General features: G+C 41.7%; 2 protein-coding genes across 2 annotated transcripts in view; both read right to left on the minus strand.

Annotated features, from left to right (window-relative positions):
- LOC124269362 (receptor-type tyrosine-protein phosphatase kappa-like) overlaps nt 1-7,247 on the minus strand; it is a 30,459-nt gene extending 23,212 nt beyond the window's left edge. The window contains exons 1-5 of the mRNA XM_046704381.1: nt 7,206-7,247; nt 4,912-5,049; nt 4,651-4,788; nt 4,295-4,432; nt 3,986-4,091 (exon numbers count right to left, since the gene is read on the minus strand). Of these exons, the coding sequence (XP_046560337.1) occupies nt 3,986-4,091; nt 4,295-4,432; nt 4,651-4,774 (368 nt within the window). The 5' untranslated portion in view covers nt 4,775-4,788; nt 4,912-5,049; nt 7,206-7,247. The remainder of the gene's footprint in view (nt 1-3,985; nt 4,092-4,294; nt 4,433-4,650; nt 4,789-4,911; nt 5,050-7,205) is intronic.
- Nucleotides 7,248-7,253: 6 nt separating this feature from the next.
- The window catches only part of LOC124269372 (receptor-type tyrosine-protein phosphatase kappa-like), a 62,763-nt gene continuing 44,698 nt past the window's right edge, over nt 7,254-25,318 (minus strand). The window contains exons 21-24 of the mRNA XM_046704392.1: nt 12,298-12,429; nt 11,200-11,466; nt 7,550-7,687; nt 7,254-7,324 (exon numbers count right to left, since the gene is read on the minus strand). Coding sequence (XP_046560348.1) covers nt 7,254-7,324; nt 7,550-7,687; nt 11,200-11,466; nt 12,298-12,429 — 608 coding nt within the window. The remainder of the gene's footprint in view (nt 7,325-7,549; nt 7,688-11,199; nt 11,467-12,297; nt 12,430-25,318) is intronic.

The raw sequence follows: 25,318 nt of genomic DNA on the forward strand, positions 1-25,318 counted from the left end.
CCCTTGCCCGAAAGACTGCTGCGCTGGCGCTGGCTTCACGCTTGCCTCTCGGCGCTTGCTCGCTTGGACTGCAAAGGGGCAGCCCACTTAACAACATCGCCGCCGCGGGTCGCCCGAGTATCCTGATGCTGGCGGGGAGGCGATGGCGAGGCGGAGGGCTGCCCAACAAAGGCTTTGAGTCCTTAAAAGGTAGAGACAGCCTCTTTGCGTGCCCCCGAACCACCTGTAATGCCCCAGGAACAGGGGAAGATCCCATGGTATAGGGCAATGAGTAGAGCTTGCTGTGTGGGCGGCGAATACCGTGCCACACAGACAGCCACAGGCGGCGCCAAGCCCATGACTGCATTCCATCATTCTGGCTGGCACAGCACCTAATGCTGTCGAGCCAGATGGCAGTCCAGCATCCGTTAGTTGCCGCCAAGGAAAGCACCGACTCCGATGAGTCGGCACCGCCAGCTGTGGGCCGCAAGCTGTCCCTGCAATGCAGACAGGTAGGCTGAATGGGCGGCACTTTAAGTTGCTGAGCAGCGCAGACGGCAACATTCTTCAAATGGCCGTAGGCAGAACTTCAGCGTAGTGATAACTAGCGGAAAGGGGGGAGGGGCGCCTGCCCTGCCTGTTCGAGGAGCCAGGGGAGGCGAAGATCGACCCTCCAATGTAACTGGAGGCAAATCTGGCGCTGTTCCACCACTGCGGTGGTTCGAAGAAGCGCCTCTCACCTAACTGGGTACCGCCTGCCCGTCGGCGGCAAATCAAAGCGCCGAAGCGGTACCAGCTGTGAAGCGGGATTCACCGCTTCACTGACCAGTGATGGGAGAATCATGCGCTGGGCACCTCTGCGACCCGGTTAGATCTGACGCCTCCCGGGGGCGAAACTCCGGGGTGGGTGCAGGGCCAGGAACCGCCACCTGCTGCAGGACTTGGCGATCTTATCCCCGAACCTGCGCGGGACGCCGGGCAAAGGAGTACGGTACTCCGCCTCGGTTCCTCCGTCTTTCCTCCTCCTCCATATCGACTGGCAGAATCCTTGGCGTCATCATCTCAGTGACTCCTGAGAGAAGCGCCGAGAGGAGGCAGCAGAGGCAGGACCAGAAAAGTAATAAGGTCCAGAGGCCAGGGGAAAAACATCCCTGCGGAGGAACCAGCGCCAGGCCGCCGAGTAGCCCGAGAGGAACCTGCCGCAGCAGGCTTCCCGGGCAGCCCAGACTGGCTGCCAGGCGCCGAGGTATCCCGAACTGGTCGGGTGCCTAGGCGACCGCCAGTCCGGGACACCAGGCGATGATGACAGGGGGCAACCCTGTCTGGCATACGACCCAGGCACCTGTGACCGCCCGGGCGTAGCCAGGTCGTCACCAGCCGCCCGAGGGCATGCTATCACCACGGCGAAGCCAGGATCAAGCCGCTCCGGGAGGCTGCGTTCTCGAAGCGGCTTCGGCGCATGCTAACCCCAGATGTGTCAGCTCCGCCCCAGCGGACGCGCTGAGCTCCTTACGGAACCCTGCTAGCGCCGTATCAATCAGGGACTTGACTGGCGACATCTGCTCCTGGAAAAACGGGTTAGCGAATCAGCAGGAGCGTTTTGTACGGTGCTGAATCAAGAGGGGGTGAAGCGGGTACAGAGATGGAAGCAGGAGGAGATGCGAGAAGGGGCATGAGTCGCGTGTGAGCGCCTTGGTAGCCTTAGCTTTTGGGAGCCGGCTCCGGCGTGGAAGCGGCTCCGTGGACCTTTCCTGACTATGGGAGCGCTTGGGCCGGAGGATCCTGCGGCCAGAGATCACCCCGCCCGAAGCAGGTTTGCTGCTAGAACAAGCGTGTGTCTGTACTCGACCGAATGGTTTGGGCGAGAACATGGCACATGCCGCACCCCTCTTCCTCATGTTCCTTCTGCACTAAACGAAGCGTAAGCGAACCTCGATGGGAATCCCGATGCGGGGGATTGCAGCAAGGCAGGAAGTACAGGGTTTAAACTGCAACAAGTAAAAACCCTGTGCAGCAATCTACCCTATACCCACATACAAATACATGTAAACAGGCGCATTGGCGACACAACTAATCACGACAACGTGGCGGCGTGCAGTTGACCTTAGTAAACACTGCAGCATAACTAGCAATTACGGTTTTGAGCGTAATGCCATAGAAAATGCGAGCAGTTGACATCGCCCTCTGCGACGCGCATAAAGATCTGAATAAAAAATCACTAAAACCACCTGTAACATTGAAAACCACATGGGAAACCAATGAACAGGAAGGCTAGTGAGGGACCTGTCCGCCATCTTGACACGCGACTAAGCTGACCCATGCGACAGGTACCAAGTTATGAGAATTTATGGATAAAGAAAAATTCAGAAGCCCCAATTCGCAAAAGGGAAAAAAGAGAACCATACATACAGTTGCGGTTCTGAACCACTCATAACTCTCTTAGTTAGCAGGGAAAAACCTTCTGGTATGGGGACACGTCTTGGTCGGGTACAGCGACAGCATGGAAAGAGAGTCACGAGGTTACGGTCTGGAGTTACCTGCTCTTGGCTGTAGGGGGCCAGAGGGCCCCGTAAGGGTGGTCTCACAAGACAAAACGTAGTTTTTGTTTTGTAAATATTTTATTCAAAATATTGTTACAACTGTCGTAGGGATTTTAAATGGACATTTAAATGCTTATAAGTACCCCAAGGAGGAATATATAAAAAAGAATCATCAATATCCCCCGCAATGGCAAAATACTCTTCATGATTATTTCTACCAGTCATGATTATGTCAAATATTTAGTGTGTATATAAAAAAGTGGAAGGAGAGTATTGAAACGTTGTTAAAGTTCTGCTCCAGAAAGCAGCACTATCACCAATTTCAGTCTAAGTCAAACTTGTTGCCATGGAAAGCCAAAAATATTTTATTCAGAATTCCAAAACTACCAAAAGGCACCAGTACACCACCAGATCTATCTATGTGCAAAGTTTGGTGAAGAAACATTGAACGGTTCTAGAGTTATGCTCCGGAAAAGACAAATGTGCACGGACGCACGGACGGACGCACGGACGGAGTCCATTTTAATTTTAAAAAAGAAAAGATATCTGAAACTAATTTCATTCCAAACACTTAACCCACATCTAGAAACATCCTCATCTCAGTTAACCACTATCAAACAGTTGATTCTATACCATTTGTACATCCAGCTGTTTGTTGTTTAAAGCCGCAACTGGCAATACTCAAGCTTTGTGCAAACAATGAAGTCTGGACCAAGCAATCTAGCGATAGACATTATAAGCAACATACCAGCATGTCGGGTTATGATGACATGTTATTAAGAAAGCCTGACCAACTGACCAATCCCAACTGACCAATTAAGTTGCATCTCAAGACCATGTGGTTGATTATTTGGTGGTATTATGAGAAAACATTAGGTCAGTATGTCTAAACACAAGAGTAAGAGAGAGTGAGATCATGCTCAACAAAACTTACTATCAACAGATTTATTTCTTGACAGTTAATTTGAGTGAGTGAGTGAGTGAGTGAGTTTAGTTTTACGGCTCACTCGACAATATTCCAGCTATATGGCGGCAATCTTTAAATAATCGAGTCTGAACCAGACAATCCAGTGATCAACAGCATGAGCATCGATCTTTGCAATTGGGATATGATGACATTAGTCAACCAAGCCAGTGAGCCTGACCACCCGATCCCGTTAGTCGTCTCTTACGACAAGCATGGGTTCCTGAAGATCAATTCTAACCCGGACATTCGCGGGTGACTGTATGAAGACAAAGACATATCTACAGATCTTCACGGTCGATTAATTGGTAGCTGGGCTGGGCTGGGCTGGGCTGGTCAGTTTGTATTGCCTCTTAACACTATCACAGTAGACCAAGAGTTACTGAAGATCTTGGCTCCTTCCACAATGCAATCGTAGTGCTAAGGCAATCCAAACTCATATACTTTTACGTTGGCTTGTGTTGGCCTCATGTGTAGAAGAAACAACAGTCTCAATCCCTACCTGTAGACCACAAACACCACAACGATGATGATGGCAATGATAAGGAAGATGACAACACCAGCGATGATCCCACCAGTTATCTTCCCTTCCTCTAGTGCCACGATTCCTACAACAAAGTTACAGAAGTTGTTTTATTACCCATATGATTCACAGTAGGCAAGCCAGCCATTACACATGTATCAAGAGAGCCCATCACTAGTGGGAAGAAAGTTTGTGTGAAGCATATGAATAATAATCATGTTCGAAAAATAATCAACTTTAGCATTGTTGATTACATTTATGAGTGTACATTGAATTTACTGATCTCACCTTCAGCACACCTGTACCCGAGGAACCCATCACTACAACCGTCCATACACTGGCCGGTTTTTGCAAGACATGGCTTCCCAAACTTGCAACTTCCACAAGCAAATGAACAGTTTTCTCCATACATTCCATCTTCACAGTCTGGAAATGAGAAGAAACATTCTTTAGTTAATAGAGGTACAGAGAGGTTTACAATATCCTGCTTCTGTTCTTTCTAAAAGCAGTAATTAAAAGAAAACTTCCACATGTGAAAATTTCTCGAGACTCCCATGTTAAAGGAACCAGATCATCTACACATATGCATTCCAACAACAGGCCGATGACAGACAACATGGCGCCGATACTTTGTTACAACCTACCAGTGGTACAGTTGTCTCCCATTTTTCCAGCTTGACATCCACTGAGACATCGGCCGGTCACAGGGTCACACGTGGTGCCAGTCTTGCAGTAGCCACAGTTCACTTTGCAGTTCTTGCCATACATCCCCCAAGGACATTCTGAAATGAAAGATGCATGTGATGGTCACATTTGCATAGACCACATTCCCAGACACAGTGATCATGTGTACATGCATCGCCCACAGAGACACACGGTCTGTATATTGATCGCGTTTCACCTACTTTCATCACACTTGTATCCTATGTAGCCATTACTGCAGCCTCTAAAACAGATTCCAGTCTTCTTATTACAGGGCTCTCCATCTTTACACTGGCCACACTCTCCTTCACAGTTGCGGCCGTAACGTGAATCAGGACATTCTGAAACACAGGACATGAGTAGTCACCTAGGCTCCATGAATTCAGTCCTCAGCATCGTCTTACACATTACTGGCATAACATAATGACTTTCTGTACAGTCCTACACATTACTGATATACTCACTATCTGTACAGTCATACACATTACTGATATACTCACTATCTGTACATTCCTACACATTAATGATATACTTCACTATCTGTACAGCCCTGCCACATTACTGATATACTATATATGTACATTCCTCACACCATTAATCTTATATACTCACCATCTGTACAGTACTATCCCAGTCCCACACATGATATATCACTCAATCTGTACACTGTACATTCCTACACATTACTGATATATCTATCTGTACAGTCTTACAGTCACACATTACTGATATACTCACTATCTGTACTGCCCTACACATACTCATTATTGATATACTCTACTATCTGTACAGTCCTACACATTACTTGATATACTCACCATCTGTACTGCCCCACACATTATTGATTGATATACTCACTATCTGTACAGTCCCACACATACTGATGGGCTGTGCTCACACATCTGTACTCACTGTCTGTGCCCCTACACATTACTGAATATACTCTCACTATCTGTACATTCCTACACATTAATGATATACTCACTATCTGTACTACTGCCCCACATTGCTGATATACTCACTATCTGTACTACCATTAATGATATGCTCACCATCTGTGCTGATACTCACTATTGCTGCTGATGTATACTATCTGTGCTACCCTACACATTATTGATGCTGAATATACTCACTATCTGTACGTTCCTACACATTAATGATGGATACTCACTATCTGTACTGCCCCACACATTACTGATATACTCACCTACTGTACTACTCACCCCATTACATTGATTACTGATGTCCTCACTTGCATGAATCTGTATCTGTACATTCCTACACATTAATGATATATATATCTGCATTTCACCCTATCTGTGCTACTCCTACACACATTGCTGATATACTCACTATCTGTACATTCCTACACATTAATGATATACTCACTATCTGTACTGCCCCACACATTACTGATATACTCACTATCTGTACTACCCTACACATTACTGATACTCACTATCTGTGCTATTACATTATATATGCTCACTATCTGTACATTCCACTACACACATTACTGATATACTCACTATCTGTACTGCCCTACACATTACTGATGATATATTGCTACCACTATCTGATACACATTACTCTCACTATCTGTACTGCCCTACACATTACTGATATACTCACTATCTGTACAGTCCCTACACATTACTGATATACTCACTATCTTACTGTACGTTCATCCTACACATTACTGATATACTCACTATCTGTACTGCCCCACACATTACTGATATACTCACTATCAATGTACTACCCTACACATTATCTGATACATCACTATCTGTATCAGTCATACACATTACTGATATCTGTACTCATACACATCTGTACATTCCTACACATTAATGATATACTCACTATCTGTACTGCCCACACATTACTGATATACTCACTATCTGTACTGCTGCCACATTACTGATATACTCACTATCTGTACACCACCTTACACATTACTGATACTCACTCACTATATCTGTACACATATCTGTACATACGTCCTACACATTAATGATATACTCACTATCTGTACTGCCCCACACATTACTGATATACTCACTATCTGTACTACCCTACACATTACTGATACTCACTATCTGTACAGTCATACACATTACTGATATACTCACTATCTGTACTACATTGCCTACACATCTGTGTACTCACCCATCATTACTGATATGCTCACTATCTGTACACTCCTACACATTACTGATATACTCACTATCTGTACATCTGCAGTCCACACACATATACTCACTATGATATACTCTCACTATCTGTGCTATCTGTACACACATTACTGATATACTCACTATCTGTACTGCCCCACACATTACTGATATACTCACTATCTGTACTACCCTACACATTACTGATACTCACTATCTGTACAGTCATACACATTACTGATATACTCACTATCTGTACAGTCATACACATTACTGATATACTCACTATCTGTACAGTCATGGCATTACTGTACTCTCACTATCTGTACAGTAATGTGCTGACACTCTCACAGTTTTCTGACACTCTCTCAACATGACTTCTGGTAACAGTGGCTGCACGTCTGGGCACAGTCCTGGCCATACTTGCCCTCTGGACACACTGTAAGAGTAGATAGGTAATCATGATTTACTTCTTAGACAACGGACGAAAATATACACATACCTCTGACAGATTGAAGGGAAGGGGAAGATGGGAAATGGGAGGAGAATGTCAACCCTCCAGGTCCAAGTTTCCAGACATATATAAGTCAACTTCTTTCTGTGTGTGATTTTTATTCTTTTACTCATTGAAACATTAATTTTATGAATATCTCCACAGACTTACTTCTCTGACAGTTGAGTCCAGTCCATCCTGCTGCACAGCCAGATTTGCATGTTCCGAACAACTTGTCACACACCTCGTCTATAGTCCGGCAGTGACAAACAGATTTACAGCCAACACCAAACAGACCATCTGGACAGGCTGTAGGACAAAAGACAACTTTCAATGAGGATTGCTTAGTAAACAGTTTCAACACAGGAAATGAACAAAATGGCGAACTTTTTCACGCTATAAGAGGGAAAGGATAAATTTTGCAGGAAATCATCATTATATGAAACAAGAAGACAAAGTCATCAATATCCCCCTCAATGTCAAAATACCCTTCATTACTATGTTTACGAGTAATGATTATGTCAAATATTTAGGTGTGTATATAGAAAAGTGGAAGGAGAGTATTGAAAGGTTTTGAAAGCGCTGCTCCAGAAAGGAGCACTGTCACCAATTTCATTCTAAGTCAAACTTGTTGGCATGGAAATGCCAAATATATTTTATTCAGAATTCCAAAACTACCAAAAGGCACCAGTACACCACCAGATCTATCTATGTGCCAAGTTTGGTGATGAAATAGTGAATGGTTTTAGAGTTCTGCTCCGGAAAAGAGCACTACCACCAATTTCAGTCTAAGTCAAACTTGTTGGCATGGAAACGCCAAAAATATTTTATTCAGAATTCCAAAACTACCAAAAGGCACCAGTACACCACCAGATCTATCTATGTGCCAAGTTTGGTGAAGAAATATTGAACAGTTTTAGAGTTCTGCTCCGGAAAAGAGCACTACCCTAAATTTCAGTCTAAGTCGAACTTGTTGCCATGGAAAAGCCAAAAATATTTTATTCAGAATTCCAAAACTATCAAAAGGCACAAGTACACCACCAGATCTATCTATGTGCCAAGTTTGGTGATGAAATAGTGAACAGTTTTAGAGTTCTGCTTCGGAAAAGAGTACTACCACCAATTTCAGTCTAAGTCAAACTTGTTGCCATGGAAACGCCAAAAATATTTTATTCAGAATTCCAAAACTACAAAGAGGCACAAGTACACCACCAGATCTATCTATGTGCCAAGTTTGGTGATGAAATAGTGAACAGTTTTAGAGTTCTGCTTCGGAAAAGAGCACTATCACCAATTTCAGTCTAAGTCGAACTTGTTGCCATGGAAACGCCAAAAATATTTAATTCAGAATTCCAAAACTACCAAAAGGCACCAGTACACCACCAGATCCATGTATGTGCCAAGTTTGGTGAAGAAATATTGAACGGTTTTAGAGTTCTGCTCCAGAAAAGACAAATGTGCACGGACGGACTCCATTTTAATACCCCCCCGCAATGCGTAAAAAAAACCCCAGGTGATTGACACATTTCACAATGAATACAAAACCCAATATTTCAGGGAACGATCGCAACTGCACAAATCCCCAAGATGTATTTTTAATAGGTTATAAAGCCAAAATAGTGCAATACATTGGCTTTTCCCTTTTAAGTGAAAAAGAAACCTTGGTCCAAGTAATGTTTGACATGCCTTGGTCCCAGTAACGCATGACATGCCTTGGTCCCAGTAACACATGACATGCCCTGGTTCCAGTAATACATGACATGCCCTGGTCAAAGTTATAGATGACTTGCTCTGGTCCACATAAGACATGACATGCCCTGGTTCCAATAACGCGTGACATGCCTTGGTCCCAGTAACGCATGACATGCCCTGGTCCCAGTAACGCATGACATGCCCTGGTCCCAGTAACACATGACATGCCCTGGTCCCAGTAATACATGACATGCCCTGGTCCCAGTATTACAGGACATGCCGTGGTCCCAGTTACGCATGACATGCCCTGGGCCCAGTTACGCATGACATGCCCAGGGCCCAGTATTACAGGACATGATCATGACCTAATATTTCATGATTTTCCAAATACTTCAAGGAATGCCCTGAATCCAGTACCCCTACACCCTGTGATACTTCAAGAAATCCTCTGAATCCAGTACCCCTACACCCTGTGATACTTCAAGAAATGCCCTGAATCCAGTACCCCTACACCCTGTGATACTTCAAGAAATGCCCTGAAACCAGTACCCCTACACCCCGTGATACTTCGAGAATTGCCCTGAATCCAGTACCCCTACACCCTGTGATACTTCAAGAAATGCCCTGAATCCAGTACCCCTACACTCTGTGATACTTCAAGAAATCCTCTGAATCCAGTACCCCTAAACCCCGTGATACTTCAAGAAATGCCCTGAATCCAGTACCCTTACACCCTGTGATATTTCATGAAATCCCCTGAATCCAGTACCCCTACACCCTGTGATACTTCAAGAAATGCCCTGAATCCAGTACCCCTACACCCTGTGGTACTTCAAGAAATGCACTGAATCAAGTACCCCTACACCCTGTGATACTTTAAGAAATACCCTGAATCCAGTACCCCTTCAACCGTGATACTTCAAGAAATGATCTGAATCCAGTACCCCTACACCCTGTGATACTTCAAGAAATACCCTGAATCCAGTACCCCTACACCCTGTGGTACTTCAAGAAATGCCCTGAATCCAGTACCTTTACACCCTGTGATACTTCAAGAAATGCCCTGAATCCAGTACCCCTGCACCCTGTGATACTTCAAGGTATCCCCTGAATCCAGTACTACACCCTGATACTTCAAGAAATGCCCTGAATCCAGTACCCCTACACCATGTGATACTTCAAGAAATGCCCTGAATCCAGTACCCCTACACCCTGTGATACTTCAAAAAAATGCCCTGAATCCAGTACCCCTTCACATGTGATGATTCAAGAAATGCCCTGAACCCAGTACCCCTACACCCCGTGATGATTCAAGAAATGCCCTGAATCCAGTACCCCTTCACCTGTGATATTTCAAGAAATGCCCTGAATCCAGTACCCCTACACCCCGTGATACTTCAAGAAATGCCCTGAATCCAGTACCCCTACACCCTGTGATACTTCAAGAAATGCCCTGAATCAAGTACCCCTTCACCTGTGATACTTCAAGAAATGCCCTGAATCCAGTACCCCTACACCCTGTGATACTTCAAGAAATGATCTGAATCCAGTACCCCTACACCCTGTGATACTTCAAGAAATCCTCTGAATACAGTACCCCTACACCCTGTGATACTTCAAGAAATGCCCTGAATCCAGTACCCCTACACCCTGTGGTACTTCAAGAAATGCACTGAATCCAGTACCCCTACAGACCCGTGAAGATCCGGGGTAGAATAGGTCTTCAGCAACCCATTCTTGTCATAAAAGGCGACTGCTTGTCGTAAAAGGCGACTAACGGGATTGTGTGGTCAGGCTCGCTGACTTGGTTGACACATGTCATCCGTTCCCAATTGCGCAGATTGATGCTCATGCTATTGATCACTGGATTTTGTCTGGTCCAGACTCGATTATTTACAGACCGCCGCCATATCGCTGGAATATTGCTGAGTGCGGCGTTAAACTCAATTCACTCATTCAGCACCCCTACACCCGTGATACTTCAAGAATTTCCCTGAATCCAGTACCCCTACACCCTGTGATACTTGAAGAAAAGCCCTGAATCCAGTACCCCCACACCCTGTGGTACTTCCTGTATGTCACATCCTCTTGAAGAGAAGTCAATTTTCACATTAAACATATTTACTTACAACATGTCTTCAACTTTCCACATGTCACAAAATTCTTTTTCAAAGTGGTTGAGAAGAAACACCATGGCTTGACTCCGTAATTTCCATAGTTGTTTTTAGGATTCCGACAGTAGTTCTCGGGACTGTCGCCAGGGGGAAATCTGTCCAGCGTATATCCTTCCCGTTGTATAAAAGGATGCGACCAACTTATGCACGTCTTTCCTTCGTCACCAACACTGAGTGTTCCCGTGTAGTTCACACCTTGACTGTCGTACAAGCACTCATTTACTGAAAAACAATTGAATAAATATTATCAACACCAACCCAATTTGTATTTGGGAAAGAATTTGTTGGTCTTAGTATTGACTAGTCCAACCTGATCCAGCAATACAGACAGAAATATTACTTGCCACAGGCTTCAGACTTGTAGGTAGATTACAGATTGAGATAGCATAGAAAATGTTGTAAAACAAAAACAACTAGAAAAAAAAGAAATGAGTGTTCACTGTTTGGAGCGGAACATGACTGTTAACTGTATACAGAAACATCTGACTGTTCACAGTGAGTGAGTATGAAGTATGGTTTTATGCATCTTTTAGCAATATTCCACCAATATCACGGCAGGGGACACCAGAAATGGGCTTTACACATTGTACCCATGTGTAGAATCGAACCCGGGTCTTCGGTGTGACGAGCAAACACATTAACCACTAGGCTACCCCACCGCCCACTGTTCACAGTACATCAATCGTAGAATACAAACATCCAAAGTGGACAACAAAACATGACTGTTTACGGTATACAGCAGGACATGACTGTTTACGGCATACAGCAGAATGTGACTTTACGGCATACAGCAGGACGTGACTATATACGGTATACAGCAGAACATGACTGTTTACGGTATACAGCAGAACATGACTGTTTACGGTATACAGCATGACATGACTGTTTACGGTATACAGCATGACGTGACTGTTTACGGTATACAGCAGGACGTGACTTTACGGTATACAGCATGACGTGACTGTTTATAGTATACAGCAGAACATGACTGTTTACGGTATACAGCATGACATGACTGTTTACTGTGTACATCAAACTACTGGTGCTACTCACAGAGCTGGCAGCCAACACCGTATTTCCCTTCCTGACAGCCAGACTCGCAAAACCCGGTCTCTTTGTGACATGGCCCTCGTCGACACGCACATCGGAACTTACATTTCCACCCAAAGTTACCTGGCGAACACCCTGAAATGGAAGAACATCACTGTCACAAACATGTAGGCTAATGCTTGGTCCCTGCACATACATAATTTGGATAGATACAAATAAACACATTCAAAGGAGCCCCAGTGATTTGGGAGATTCAGGGTAATCTATTCTGAGTGGGTGGGTGGGTGGGTGGGTGAATGAGTGAGTGAGTGGGTGGGTGGGTGAATGAGTGAGTGAGTGAGCGCGTGAGTGAGTTTAATTTTTTCCAGGTGACACTATAAATGAGCTTCACACATTCTAACGCTGGGAATCGAACCAAGGTCTTCGGCGTGACATGCGCCATAACATGACTTAACTAAACAAACTGGTTATAGAATAATATGGTTAAATATGCTTGCAAAGTTATTTGAACTTGTATTGCTTGTACAGTGCTTTCTGTTATTTGCATACAAAATATTTTCTATGGTGAGTCAGTGATGAATTTTATGCATAATTAATGCTGCAGTGTGAGTATGGGCATAGAACGCTCTTCCAACATTATCCATGCCCCTGATAAAAACTAGTTCGATATTCATCCATGAGCTGACAACTACTCTCAACACGCTGTATCAACAGGACTTGTGTTAAATCAAGCAAGAAGAATTGATCTTGTTGGAAAAAAATATGTAATTAGATTTCTATTTGAACAAATCTCTTGTTGAGCCACTCTACCTAACCTCTAACAGCTCTTGACAGTGTTTCTCACACAGTCAACCATCTCCTGGAACAGCTTCCATATTCGTTGCTACTGAGTGTCACAGTTCCACACATCCATGTCACATGCAATTAACTTCATCCATCAGTAACCACTGATAACTCCACAGTCAATGTTATCTCCATGCCTACTTTCAAACTGTATTAAACATACAAATGATAAATGAGAACCACGTGCCTGAAATCGAATTGAAATTCCAGCAACATCAAATTTCTTCTGCGGGATACAAATCCAGCTCGTTTGACACTGTTTAATTTGCTCCAATCAATATCCCATTTTCAACAATATTTATCTAACTATCAGCAACAGCCACCCATATTGATCCCTCCCTTAACACTCCACACAACAAACACATGGTGTATCAGATTCATCACACAATTAGTTGTTCCCCACACAGGCGTGAAACCTGATGTCTTATTGTCATCATCTCCTCACTGCCAGCCCCACAAATCCCCCTGCTTCATCACAAAGTCACATTCCCCATTCAACATGGTGTGCATGTTCCCAGTCTGTCTCAGATTCAATCACAGTAATGTATGCCACTGCATCAAATGATCGCAGCCACCTTCTCCTGCATCACCCCATGTGTCAATTACAGACTGCATGCAGGCAGAGTATGCCAGTCATCATGACTAATGCACATGCACATGCATTGAGGCCATGCAACAGCTGGCCAAGTGCTCCCTGGAATCCATGCTGGCCTGATTCCCTCACACACTGTCCCTGTGTTCCTCTGTGGTAATAGCTGGAGACCAGGGTTCAGAGCATAAATGCGATTCAAGTGATAAAGAGAATCTATTTTGGTTAAGTGATACCAGATTATACTATTATCTCTAAATAAGTTTGTAAGAAATATCACCTGGGTTAAATACCTTAAAAGTGACAGAACCCTAAAGGAAAAGAAATCATAAGATTCATATACACATTAAACTATGTTACCATGGTTTCATACAAACACAAAATGCTAATTAGTTTGACCTGTGGCGATTATCCACTTAAACACGTTCCACTGGGTATTAAAGACCAGACAGCAGAGAAAATTGTAAGAATGGATCACTGAAACATCAGTGATAACCGCAGATGTTCATTGTCAATTCTCTTCATAACATAAATGAATGTCCAATAAAAAAAGTGCTGGCATTTTTCTCCAGCTAATTACTGATAAGATCCTCATGAATGACTTGACAACCAGATAAATACTCAACAGGTGTATAAGTCTCTCGTACAGACCCTGAAGCAAATATATCCAAGAAAGCCCACACAAGTCTAGAAAATGTGGCAAGTCTAGATTTCCTCAGCTTCATCTGAAAATGAAGAAAGTCTCAGGGCTCCTTTTCATTAGATATATTTTTTTTACTATGAACTTTTTTCAGTAAAATATGTTCATTTCAGAGACTTGTTGTTAGTCTACAGGTGTATTAGAAGAACACAATTCATTCAGCAACAATGATTCCAGGAGTTAAGACCAAGTCGATGTCATAGGTTTGTTTAAAACTTGTTTGTAAACCGGTGTAAATACATTATCCAATCTTACTAACAGAGTTCATCAAAGTAGAGTTCAGAGTTAACTGACTGAGTTTAGTTTTACGCCGCTTTTAGCAATATTACAGCAATATCACGGCGGGGGACACCAGAAATGGGCTTAACACATTGTGCCCATGTGGGGAATCGAACCCGGGTCTTCGGCGTGACGAGCGAACGCTTTAACCACTAGGCTACCACACCGCCCCCGTTCAGAGTTAAGGATCAAAATAGAAGGTCCTTGTTGGTTGTCATAACCATTACCAGTCAGAGACGGTAATGCAGCGAATGAGACGCTGCCTATCGTCTCGCGAGTAATGCGCTGAGCGGTATTAGCGCCCAGCGGTACTAACTGGAAGCGCTTTGACCCTAATTAATTCAATCACCGTGGAACCAACTCGATTGGGTGCAAACACGGCGCGGGGTGATTAAAGCGTCCCGTAAAATCACCAAGCGTGGTGGTTACTTGACAGTCGTGAATAAACAGGTTTCTCGGGAAGAAACACCACGCCCAGGGTCGGTTGTTTACATATGCAAATTACGTAAAAATAATTAATCGCATTTGAAAAAGTGATTCATTTTAATGGATGCCATGGCTAGTTTTAGAAATGTTAAAGTATTCATCTTTGCAGTGAGTTATGGAACATTTTGAAACTAATATGACCTCTACCGCCATTGCATCTTGCATGAATCAAAACTTACTTCGTCAAGAGTAGAAATCTTGCAAACAACTATAAAGTCATTTGCATATTTTCCGGATGTGACGTATTGTGCACCTTCACCTGCAAATGCACACGGCTCGCTTTTTAAAAAGCGGAAAAAATTATGTTATCGTGTATCCAAATGAATAGAAGTCTCAGATGTTTTGGTTAAAATGATATTACTGATCTCAATTCCTAAATTCCGAAATAGTTTTCAATATTTAAACTAGTTTAGATTGTCCTAAGTAAACGTTTGACAATGGTTTGTATATTGTGATCGTGTTGAACGAGTTGCGACTATTTGCGACAGAATTGAAGATAAAACATCAGTCAACCCAAAATATATATAAAAATGCCAAATGTCAATAAAAGCGTTCATAATCCCGATCGATAACATTACCTATCGCGTTAATGGAGGTCCCCATGATGCATGTAATCGGCAATACCGAACTGTACATAGTGTCTTGATTACACAGCACGAAATCTTACCTGTTCACCTCACTAATTTTCACGCATTTGTAATGCGTAAAAGTAACCTATCAATTCAATACTAACGTAAAACTGTCTTTGCTTGTTACAGCGTGTAAAGAGACTCAATGGTGTATTCGAAACTGAATCTGAAAAGAAGTCACTATCAGTCTTAGTTGACATCTCGTGCTAATCAAAGTTAGTGTTAAATCAAAATGCAGCGCCGTTTCTTTGACTTTTGACGACAGCTCACGCTGTTGACGTGTCGATATTGGATCTCTGAGAATACATTTCAGCTTGTGCTCGCATTAGCCGTGTATGCTGTTTTACAGAATACCCTGCAAACGCGCGCGACACTGTTTCAGCCAATCAAATGGAGCCTGAAGCCCTCATGTGAGGTGTTATCGGAAGCGCCCAGTTTCATCGGCATGCACATGGATTTTGTAATCACATCCCAAAAGGGTTTTTTTATGTGTGAATTAAGGCTATGATACATATCTTTGTGAATATCTTCACTGGTATCAGCGTGCATTATTTCATTTTCAAGACGATTATAGAAAACAGACTTGTAAACCTGGCCCGTGTCATTGGAACCGATATCGATCGTATTGACGGTTCACATATATACGGCATATACACGGCAGGTGTATTTTAATTACTATTATTTGTTTGTGATATATCGCAAACAGATAAACATAACATTTTCAGAAGCATTTATGGAATATTATGCAAACTGTTTCAACCAAATGAGAACGTTGCTAAAACCCCTTAAAAGCAAAGTTTCAAAAATGGATATTTTTTTAGAACCGTGAATATACGATGTGATATGGGATGCGTCTATAACACTTTTCTGTTGTTGATACATCAGTTTGTAAAATGACACAGAGAAGTTATGAAGAAAACAAACTAATTAGACGCTAATTGTTTTATGGGTTCTGGAGAGCCGCTCAAACGGCTCACTGATCACGGGTTTGCTTATTGCAAATTGAGGATGTTTGATTCCCTCTGCAAACACGGTCCAGGGCCTGATAACCACCCTATGCCCGCGAAAAATGATTAGTTGACAATGATGATGCACATAAGTAAGTTGTACCTAATGTATGCATTCAGAAATCGGCACTTTGTGTCGCATTATGTCAGTAAGCTCATGTTAAATCTACAAATTTTAGGAGAAGCATTTACATAGGCTGATGCAGCCTGTTTGCTGATCCTTTTTCCTTTTGTAATTTATTAATGTTTAATGTATATTACATGTCTTTGTGGAAATAAAATACTGTTTAAATCAAATCTACAAATCATCATCATCATCATCATCTTTGAAAGAAATGTGTATCATGACGTCGGCGATTTGATTAACAAGCATCATCCTGGAAGATACTATCCCATTCCCCCAGCCCCTACAGTGTGCACAGTATATTAAAGGTAAGAATATGTTGTTTCACTTACCCTGTACCTATACAGGTAACTTCGGCCAGACGCGGAAATATATACACATGCATAAATACGTTTTCTACAACAAAACTAAGGACACACATTATCAGATGAACTTCATGTAAAATTTGATACTTTTTTTATTTACATATATTCTATGTATTTGCGTGAAACAGAAAAGGTTTTCGTTCCTGGACGCCAGCATGGGCAGTGGTAGACAACCAACCCCGGGTACAGTCCTGCATGTTGGGTTGGACAGCCTATTTATTCCAGAGAGCATTGCATTATTTGTTATAACAACGAAAATATATAAACCCTTCACTGAATGTTTTGTATGTATTTGGTATAATTATGAAAATGCATATTTAAAATTCTTCAGTACGGCGACTTGTATTAGTCTTCGCACATATTTTGACAGAATGATTACTATTCAACCTGTTAAAAGTTATAGAAATATGGGATACAGGGATTCTAGGAGTACAGGAGCATTTCTCAAAGACACCAGTACTGCCTGTAATTTTGAACACCGCTTAGCCAACTTACTCACTGGCCCAAAACTAGCAAGAACCCTAAGAACTAATCACTGTCGTCATGACACAGTTAGCTTTCAGCTAGAGGTCGATGAATAATATATCTGTTAGACCTACCTACTAAACATGAATATCATTAATCAATTAACATGATTATCAAATATTTGTTCCATTTTACAATAAACACGGGTGTGCCAAGATATCTGGAAGTTCATAAATACAAACATATGAATACTCCAACATTAGCCAAAGCATCCTTGAAATCATGGCAATGGACTACGACTTCATCATATTTAGCTGCACGAAATACTTCAAAGACAAGGAATGTACCCCTGCTCTCAACATGCTTAATCAAATGATATATAGGCCCATCTAGGACGACAGGTTGATATTCTTGAATTAAGACCGTTCATGATCATGTAGCCCGGAAATTGGTAATCTCAGGAAGATGTGAATAGATGGCGGGCGTACATGACGAGTCAATCAATTCTTCCACAGCTACGTTCCCATTGGCCTGAAAATCCCTCTGTGAACTTGCTGATACAACAAGCGAGCAGGCCAGATCATGCCAGTACAATGGTATTAGGCAACAACCATTAGACAAGCATGTGACCTATTTTGCACAGCAAAAAACAAATTTCCGTTCATCTATTTATCATCTGTGTTAAATGGTTTTAGTATCAATTTCTGATGAACACCAGAATAATTACAACACAATTCCTGCACATTGATCCAATGATTCATCAGCCCAGCAACCCGTTACAGTATCCCGACATGCTGCATTCAGTGTTGTGTTAATACTGCAGCCATTGTATTTAACAGGTCTTCCTCAAGGCATTGCCACACTTTCTTTGTCATCCTCAGAGAGAAATGTGCTCTAGAAGCAATGGAGGCCTACATTTTCATATTTATCAGATGACATAGATGATACTCTCTCAGTTTCTCCGTTGTCCTCATCACACAACTTAAATGTATGTAATTATATCAAATTAAGGAAACACCATTAAGGAAATATGAGCTCTTAAACATATCAGGCGGGAAAATAGCAATGGATCGATGAAATGGACGAGAAGGGTGTTTTCCCATTACTGAAGCATAATACTCCCCATGAATTTCATTCAGGGTCAATATTTGACATGGTCTTATAGCAACAAAATTCAACAGGTGTTTTTTCTGTGACAACCTCACCAGCTGATTACCTCGGCAACATGCTACTATCTTCCCCATCAATTTGTTCAGGAATGATTACACTTTTATTGGTTGTAAGAATGTCATCTGATCAAGATGTGTTTTCGATTTGACAAAAACACCGCATTCAATAGCTGCTTGAATTATTTGAATGTCAAGTTTTAGCTGAACAACTGCAACATGATCAGTGATGTTTATTTCATATATTATTCCATTATGACAAGTTAGAAGAGTTACCATGGTTACCATACAAAGAAGGATTTGAGACAAAATGAAAACAATTGACATTATTTACACAATTCAATATATTGACAATGAAAGGTCTGTGACAGCACATCTTCAGGTGTAAGTACATTACCATATAAGGCATCAGGACCATGTTAAAGTTATTATCATAAAAGTTAAAGGCGTCGGCAGATTCAAATGCCACTGGTGAAGACTTCAAGTAGCCCAGACCCCCTTAATTAAGGACACTGCGGAATATCTGCCTGAAACTAACGGGTGAACTTGCTGCTAAAAAATCATAAAAACATGACAACTATTTCTTCAGCAGAATTCATAAGTCTTACAGGGACTGAAGACATTTCATACTATCTCCATATATTATGACCCGTGAAGATCCGGGGTAGAATAGGTCTTCAGCAACCCATTCTTGTCATAAAAGGCGACTATGCTTGTCGTAAAAGGCGACTAACGGGATCAGGTGGTCAGACTCGCTGACTTGGTTGACACATGTCATCCGTTCCCAATTGCGCAGATCAATGCTCATGCTGTTGATCACTGGATTGTCTGGTCCAGACTCGATTATTTACAGACTGCCGCCATATAGCTGGAATATTGCTGAGGGCGGCGTAAAACTAAACTCACTCACTCACTCACATATATTCTAAAGTATTCATGGTGGATCTGATCACAGAATAAGAACAATATTCCAAACAACCATTGACCAGTATGACAGCCCAAGAAACTCCTGTTGACAACAACCATAGACTGAACAAACACTACTTAGTTTTTAAGCATCATTTCCATCACGTTTCGCAGACATTAGTGTAAAGACACAAATAACAATCTGATTATTAGAAGAGTTTACAATTACAACGAACTGTAAGTGTTACTACTGATTGAAGTCACAGACTGAAACACCATGGTTATGCAAGTTCAAAGAGCACCCTGGTGAATAACCTATCAGGGGTGGGAAGAACTTTAAAATTGCTAGTGTACGCCGGTACAGTGCACATGTAAAATCACTTGCCCTGATAATTTTTCCACTATACTGTCTGTTTTCTTGTTGATTTTTTAAATAAACTACATAATAAATATTGGAAAGTCAACTGGACACCGGTACAGTGTGATATACAAATTTGCTTGCCCGGCAGAAAAATACACTGGACTCGGGCATCGGGCAATGGGTTATTTCCACCCTTGCCTATTTGAGATCAGGTATCTGCACTATCTGATTCCTTGCTAAATATTTCCCTCTCATACAAACATTCAGTTTTTCAAATTCACCAAAAGGCAATTTCACATTACCCTCCTACGGGGTAATGACATTGAATTTCCTCAACATGCAAAAACCAAAACAAGCATGACACAAAAGCACTAAGCGTCAACGGCATTCGGGAAAACTGCCATAAACGAATCAAGTGGCACCATGTCCTTGCCGCTTCATGATGGCCCTCATCTGATTGAGTTCCACCCAGTAACTCTGTGATTGAGAGAGGGCTTGAGGGAGCAGGGTCTTTAGATGGACCTCTGGGGAAAAACAGGCTGTACCATACACTATGGAGGCTGTGATGGAGGAGGTGGGGATGAAAAGAGTAGTGGAAATACAGTCTACACACGATGCCCCACGCTTCACAGGTCGTGACAATGAGCACAGACCTCCATATAAAGAAACAATCAATATGACTGGCAAAAACATTCATTCTATTTCAAAGGACACAGAGGCCTTGAACTCCAATTGTTGGCCTCACATAAACATGACCAAGATATACATTTGCAATAATGTGTTAGATTTTAGGTGGGAATTTGGGATCACAGCAAGTCTGGGATAGAACTTGGACTGAGAAAACACCTAAATCTCTGAAATTTCAAAATTAGTGCTATGACAACAGAGACCCTAGACATACATGGCGACTTATAAACACGACCTACTGCAGCAATTTATCTAGTGTTCCAACCTGAGTGTCCTTGGCCAGCAAATGAGTACGAAACCATGACACTGTTCAAAATCGGATCATATTAATGTTTACATATTTTAAAATTCTGAGGTATTGGATAAATCTTAATTGGAATTGGGCTTTTTTACCATAATTTGTTGAAGAGTTGATGCGAAATATCAGACTCTGAGTTGGTCTAGATACATCACTGTCAGAAATGTATGAGCATGTTTCAAGGTGGGACGTTTCAACAAGCGGGCATTTACAGCAATTTAGTCTCAACGACTTACAAAAGTCTGAATACTAGAATCCACAAAATAATCTACTGGTCATGCTGGATATCTATCTACTAGACACAGGTCTCGACAAAAAAATGGGTTAAAAAGGGTATCATTTGATTACACAATTAGAATGAGAAACCATCAAGGAAAAAAACAGAAGACAACGTCATCAATATTCCCCGCAATGGCAAAATACTCTTCATGAATAAGACTTCGAGTTATGAGTATGTGAAATGTTTTGGTGTGTATATAGCTAAGTGGAAGGAGAGTACAGAAAGGTTTCAAAGTTCTGCTCCAGAAAGGAGCACTACCACCAAATTCAGTTGAAGCCAAAATTGTTGCCATGGAAACGCAAAAAAAAAACCCATTTTATTCAGAAATCCAAAACTAGCAAAATCCACTATTTCATCACTAGACCTACCTATGTATGAAATTTTGTGATGAAACAGTGAACAGTTTTTAAGTTCTGCTCCGGAAAAGAGCACTACCACCAATTTCAGTCAAAGTGAAACCTGTTGCCATGGAAACGCTGTATTCAGAAATCCAAAACTACCAAAAGGCACCAGTACCCCACCGGGTCTATCTGTTTACCACGTTTGGTGAAGAAATAGTGAACGGTTTGAAAGTTCTGCTCCGGAAAAGAGCACTACCACCAATTTCAGTCTAAGTCAAACTTGTTGCCATGGAAACGCAAAAAATATTTTATTCAGAAATCCAAAAATACCAAAAGGCACCAGTTCACCACCAGATCTATCTATGTGTTAAGCTTGGTGAAGAAACATTGAACGGTTTTAGAGTTCTGCTCCGGAAAAGAGTACTACCACCAATTTCAGTCTGAAGTCAAACTTGTTGCCATGGAAACACAAAAAATATTTTATTCAGAAATCCAAAACTACCAAAAGGTACGAGAAGACCACCAGATCTATCTATGTGCCAAGTTTGGTGAAGAAATATTGAACAGTTTTAGAATTATGCTCCGGAAAAGAAGTGCACAGACCCACGGATGGATGGAGTCCATTTTAATACTTAATTTTAATAAGCTAGACTAGTAGACAAGTGTTTATAGCTCCATTATTCGAGTTGTAAGATAATGGCCTGTAAATAGCCGCCATGTCTTTAAAAAAAATAAACCAAACAAACCAGTGACAGAAGCCATGTCATTCGAGGACACGCCATCAACAAATTACTGAATCCGGCCACCTGATTCAATGAGTCACCTCTTACAACCAATGGGGACCAATGCTGATCTGAAGTCCCACGAGGAGAACCTCACATCTCATCCCACTGATCCCTGGATCTTATCCAGATGGATATGCAGCCACCTCAAAAAGTTGAACAGTGATGCTTTCTAAATTAGGGCTCTGGGGAAGTCACAAAACAAACTTCTCATTTTGATAAATTCCTTCTTGCGCTTCAGGTTTATTCTAACTTACATGGACATCTATCTCTCAAGTCTCTAGAGAACCCTTAACCTTTAGTTCCTAAAACACCACAAGCTAGTAACATTGTTTTTTTTCCAGGAAAAATTCATTATATTTCCAAAACAGACATGATTTTGATGACAGAGGGTGAATTTTTTCATGTTGTATAATATCCACTATTTGTCCGATTGAGTTCACACTAGTTTCTTTGAGAGATTCTCATGACAATCAACACAAATACAACCAAGGAATTAAATCTACCATCCTATTATTCCTTAGCATGAGTCGGGAACAACATGTTTCGCTTGCTCACATCTGGGATTCTGTACTTGTTTCACATGTATTATTTCAGAAGTATTTTAACAATGTAGTTCCATGTTGTATTGAATGCAACAAGAGTCATCAGAAGATGACATATCCCCCCGGCCCCCACATCTTTGAAAGAACAAATCATCTGACAGTTACTTAAAGTCCAGCTTGATTTTAGACTAAGTGCAAATCGTTTCCATGGAAATCATGAAAAAAATAAATGACAAATATCTGCAAATAGCAAAAGGCACCTTTGGGATCTGCCTCACATATCTGCCAAGTTTTGCTGAAAGATATTAAGAAGTTTTCGCGTTGTGCTCCGGAAACAAAACCTACCCCTCCCTTTTGAGACTAAATCCAAATTGTTTCCATGGAAACTGAGAAAATAATAAATCACAAATATCTGCAAATAGCAAAAGGCACCACTTTAGGATCTGTTTGATATATCTACCAAGTTTTGTTGAAAAATATTATACGGTTTTTGATTTGTGCTCCGGAAACGAAAGCAATCCTTACTTTTTGAGACTAAGTCCAAAATGTTTCCATGGAAACCGGGAAAAGTAAAAATGCTAAAAATCTGTAAATAGCAAAAGGCACCACTTTAGGATCTGATTGATATATCTACCAAGTCTTGTTGAAAAATATTGAACGGTTCTTGAGTTATGCTCCGGAAACGAAACCCACCCCTTCCTTTTGAGACTAAGTCTGAATCATTTCCATGGAAACAGATAAAATAATAAATCACAAATATCTGTAAATAGCAAAAGGCACCACTTTGGGATCTGCCTCACATATCTGCCAAGTTTTGCTGAAAGATATAGAGAAGTTTTCGAGTTGTGCTCCGGAAACGAAGCCCACCCCTCACTTTTGGGACTAAGTCCGAATCGTTTCCATGGAAACCGGGAAAAATAAAAATGCCAAAAATCTGCAAATAGCAAAAGGCACAACTTTAGGATCTGTTTGATATATCTACCAAGTTTTGTTGAAAAATATCAAACGGTTCTTGAGTTATGCTCCGGAAATGAAAGCAATCCTTACTTTTTGAGACTAAGTCCAAAATGTTTCCATGGAAACCAGGAAAATTAAAAATGCCAAAAATCTGTAAATAGCAAAAGGCACAACTTTAGGATCTGTTTGATATATCTACCACGTTTTGTTGAAAAATATTGAACGGTTCTTGAGTTATGCTCCGGAAACGAAGCCCACCCCTCACTTTTGGGACTAAGTCTGAATCGTTTCCATGGAAACCAGGAAAAATAAAAATGCCAAAAATCTGTAAATAGCAAAAGGCACCACTTAAGGATCTGTTTGATATATCTACCAAGTTTTGTTGAAAAATACTGAACGGTTCTTGAGTTATGCTCCGGAAACGAAGCCCACCCTTCTTTAAGACTAAGTCCAAAACGTTTCCATGGAAACCGAGAAAAATAAAAATGACAATAATCTGTAAATAGCAAAAGGCACCACTTTAGGTTATGTTTGACATATCTACCAATTTTGGATGAAAAACATCGAACGGTCTTTATGTTATGCTCCGGAAACAAAATGATTACGGACGGACGGACGGACGGACGTACGGACGGACAGACGGACGAGGCGACGACTATATCCCACCGCATTACATGCCGGTGGGATAATAATGTTTATCAGAGTACCAAAAAGCTACTTTCTTTTCACCAGTGCTATTGCTGTCCCATTTATTATCAGTGATACACAATCAACTCTACAAGGCCATGACATTAGTTATACTGTATCAGCACAAATTGGGAACGGTTAATTCCAACTTGGGAACCTTTATGTGCATCTGCTGCAGACTTAGGGACGCACTGCAGCCTATGACTTGATCAAGATGAATTACTGTAACCATTATGAGGAGGCTACATTGTTAGTCTTCAAGCAGGCAACCAGGTCACAGACTCTAAAGAATCAATAACATTTTTTTGTCCCAGTTCAACACTCATTTCACTCTGCTCGTCCTGAAACATTAGCCAGCAGTCTATGGACCAAGTCTAGTGAAATGTCTGCTTGTCAACCATGTCTAGCAATAAGAATGCCTAACCACAGTTCATACATTAGACTTGCGCAAGTCTCTAAGGTATGAATAAATAGTTTAAATGATGATTTCTAAAAAATAATAAATAATACACTATATCCATGGGCTC

This window comes from Haliotis rubra, unplaced genomic scaffold (assembly GCF_003918875.1).
Source record: "Haliotis rubra isolate DU_JTF1 unplaced genomic scaffold, ASM391887v1 Scf1012, whole genome shotgun sequence".
NCBI classification, from domain to species: Eukaryota; Metazoa; Mollusca; class Gastropoda; order Lepetellida; family Haliotidae; genus Haliotis; species Haliotis rubra.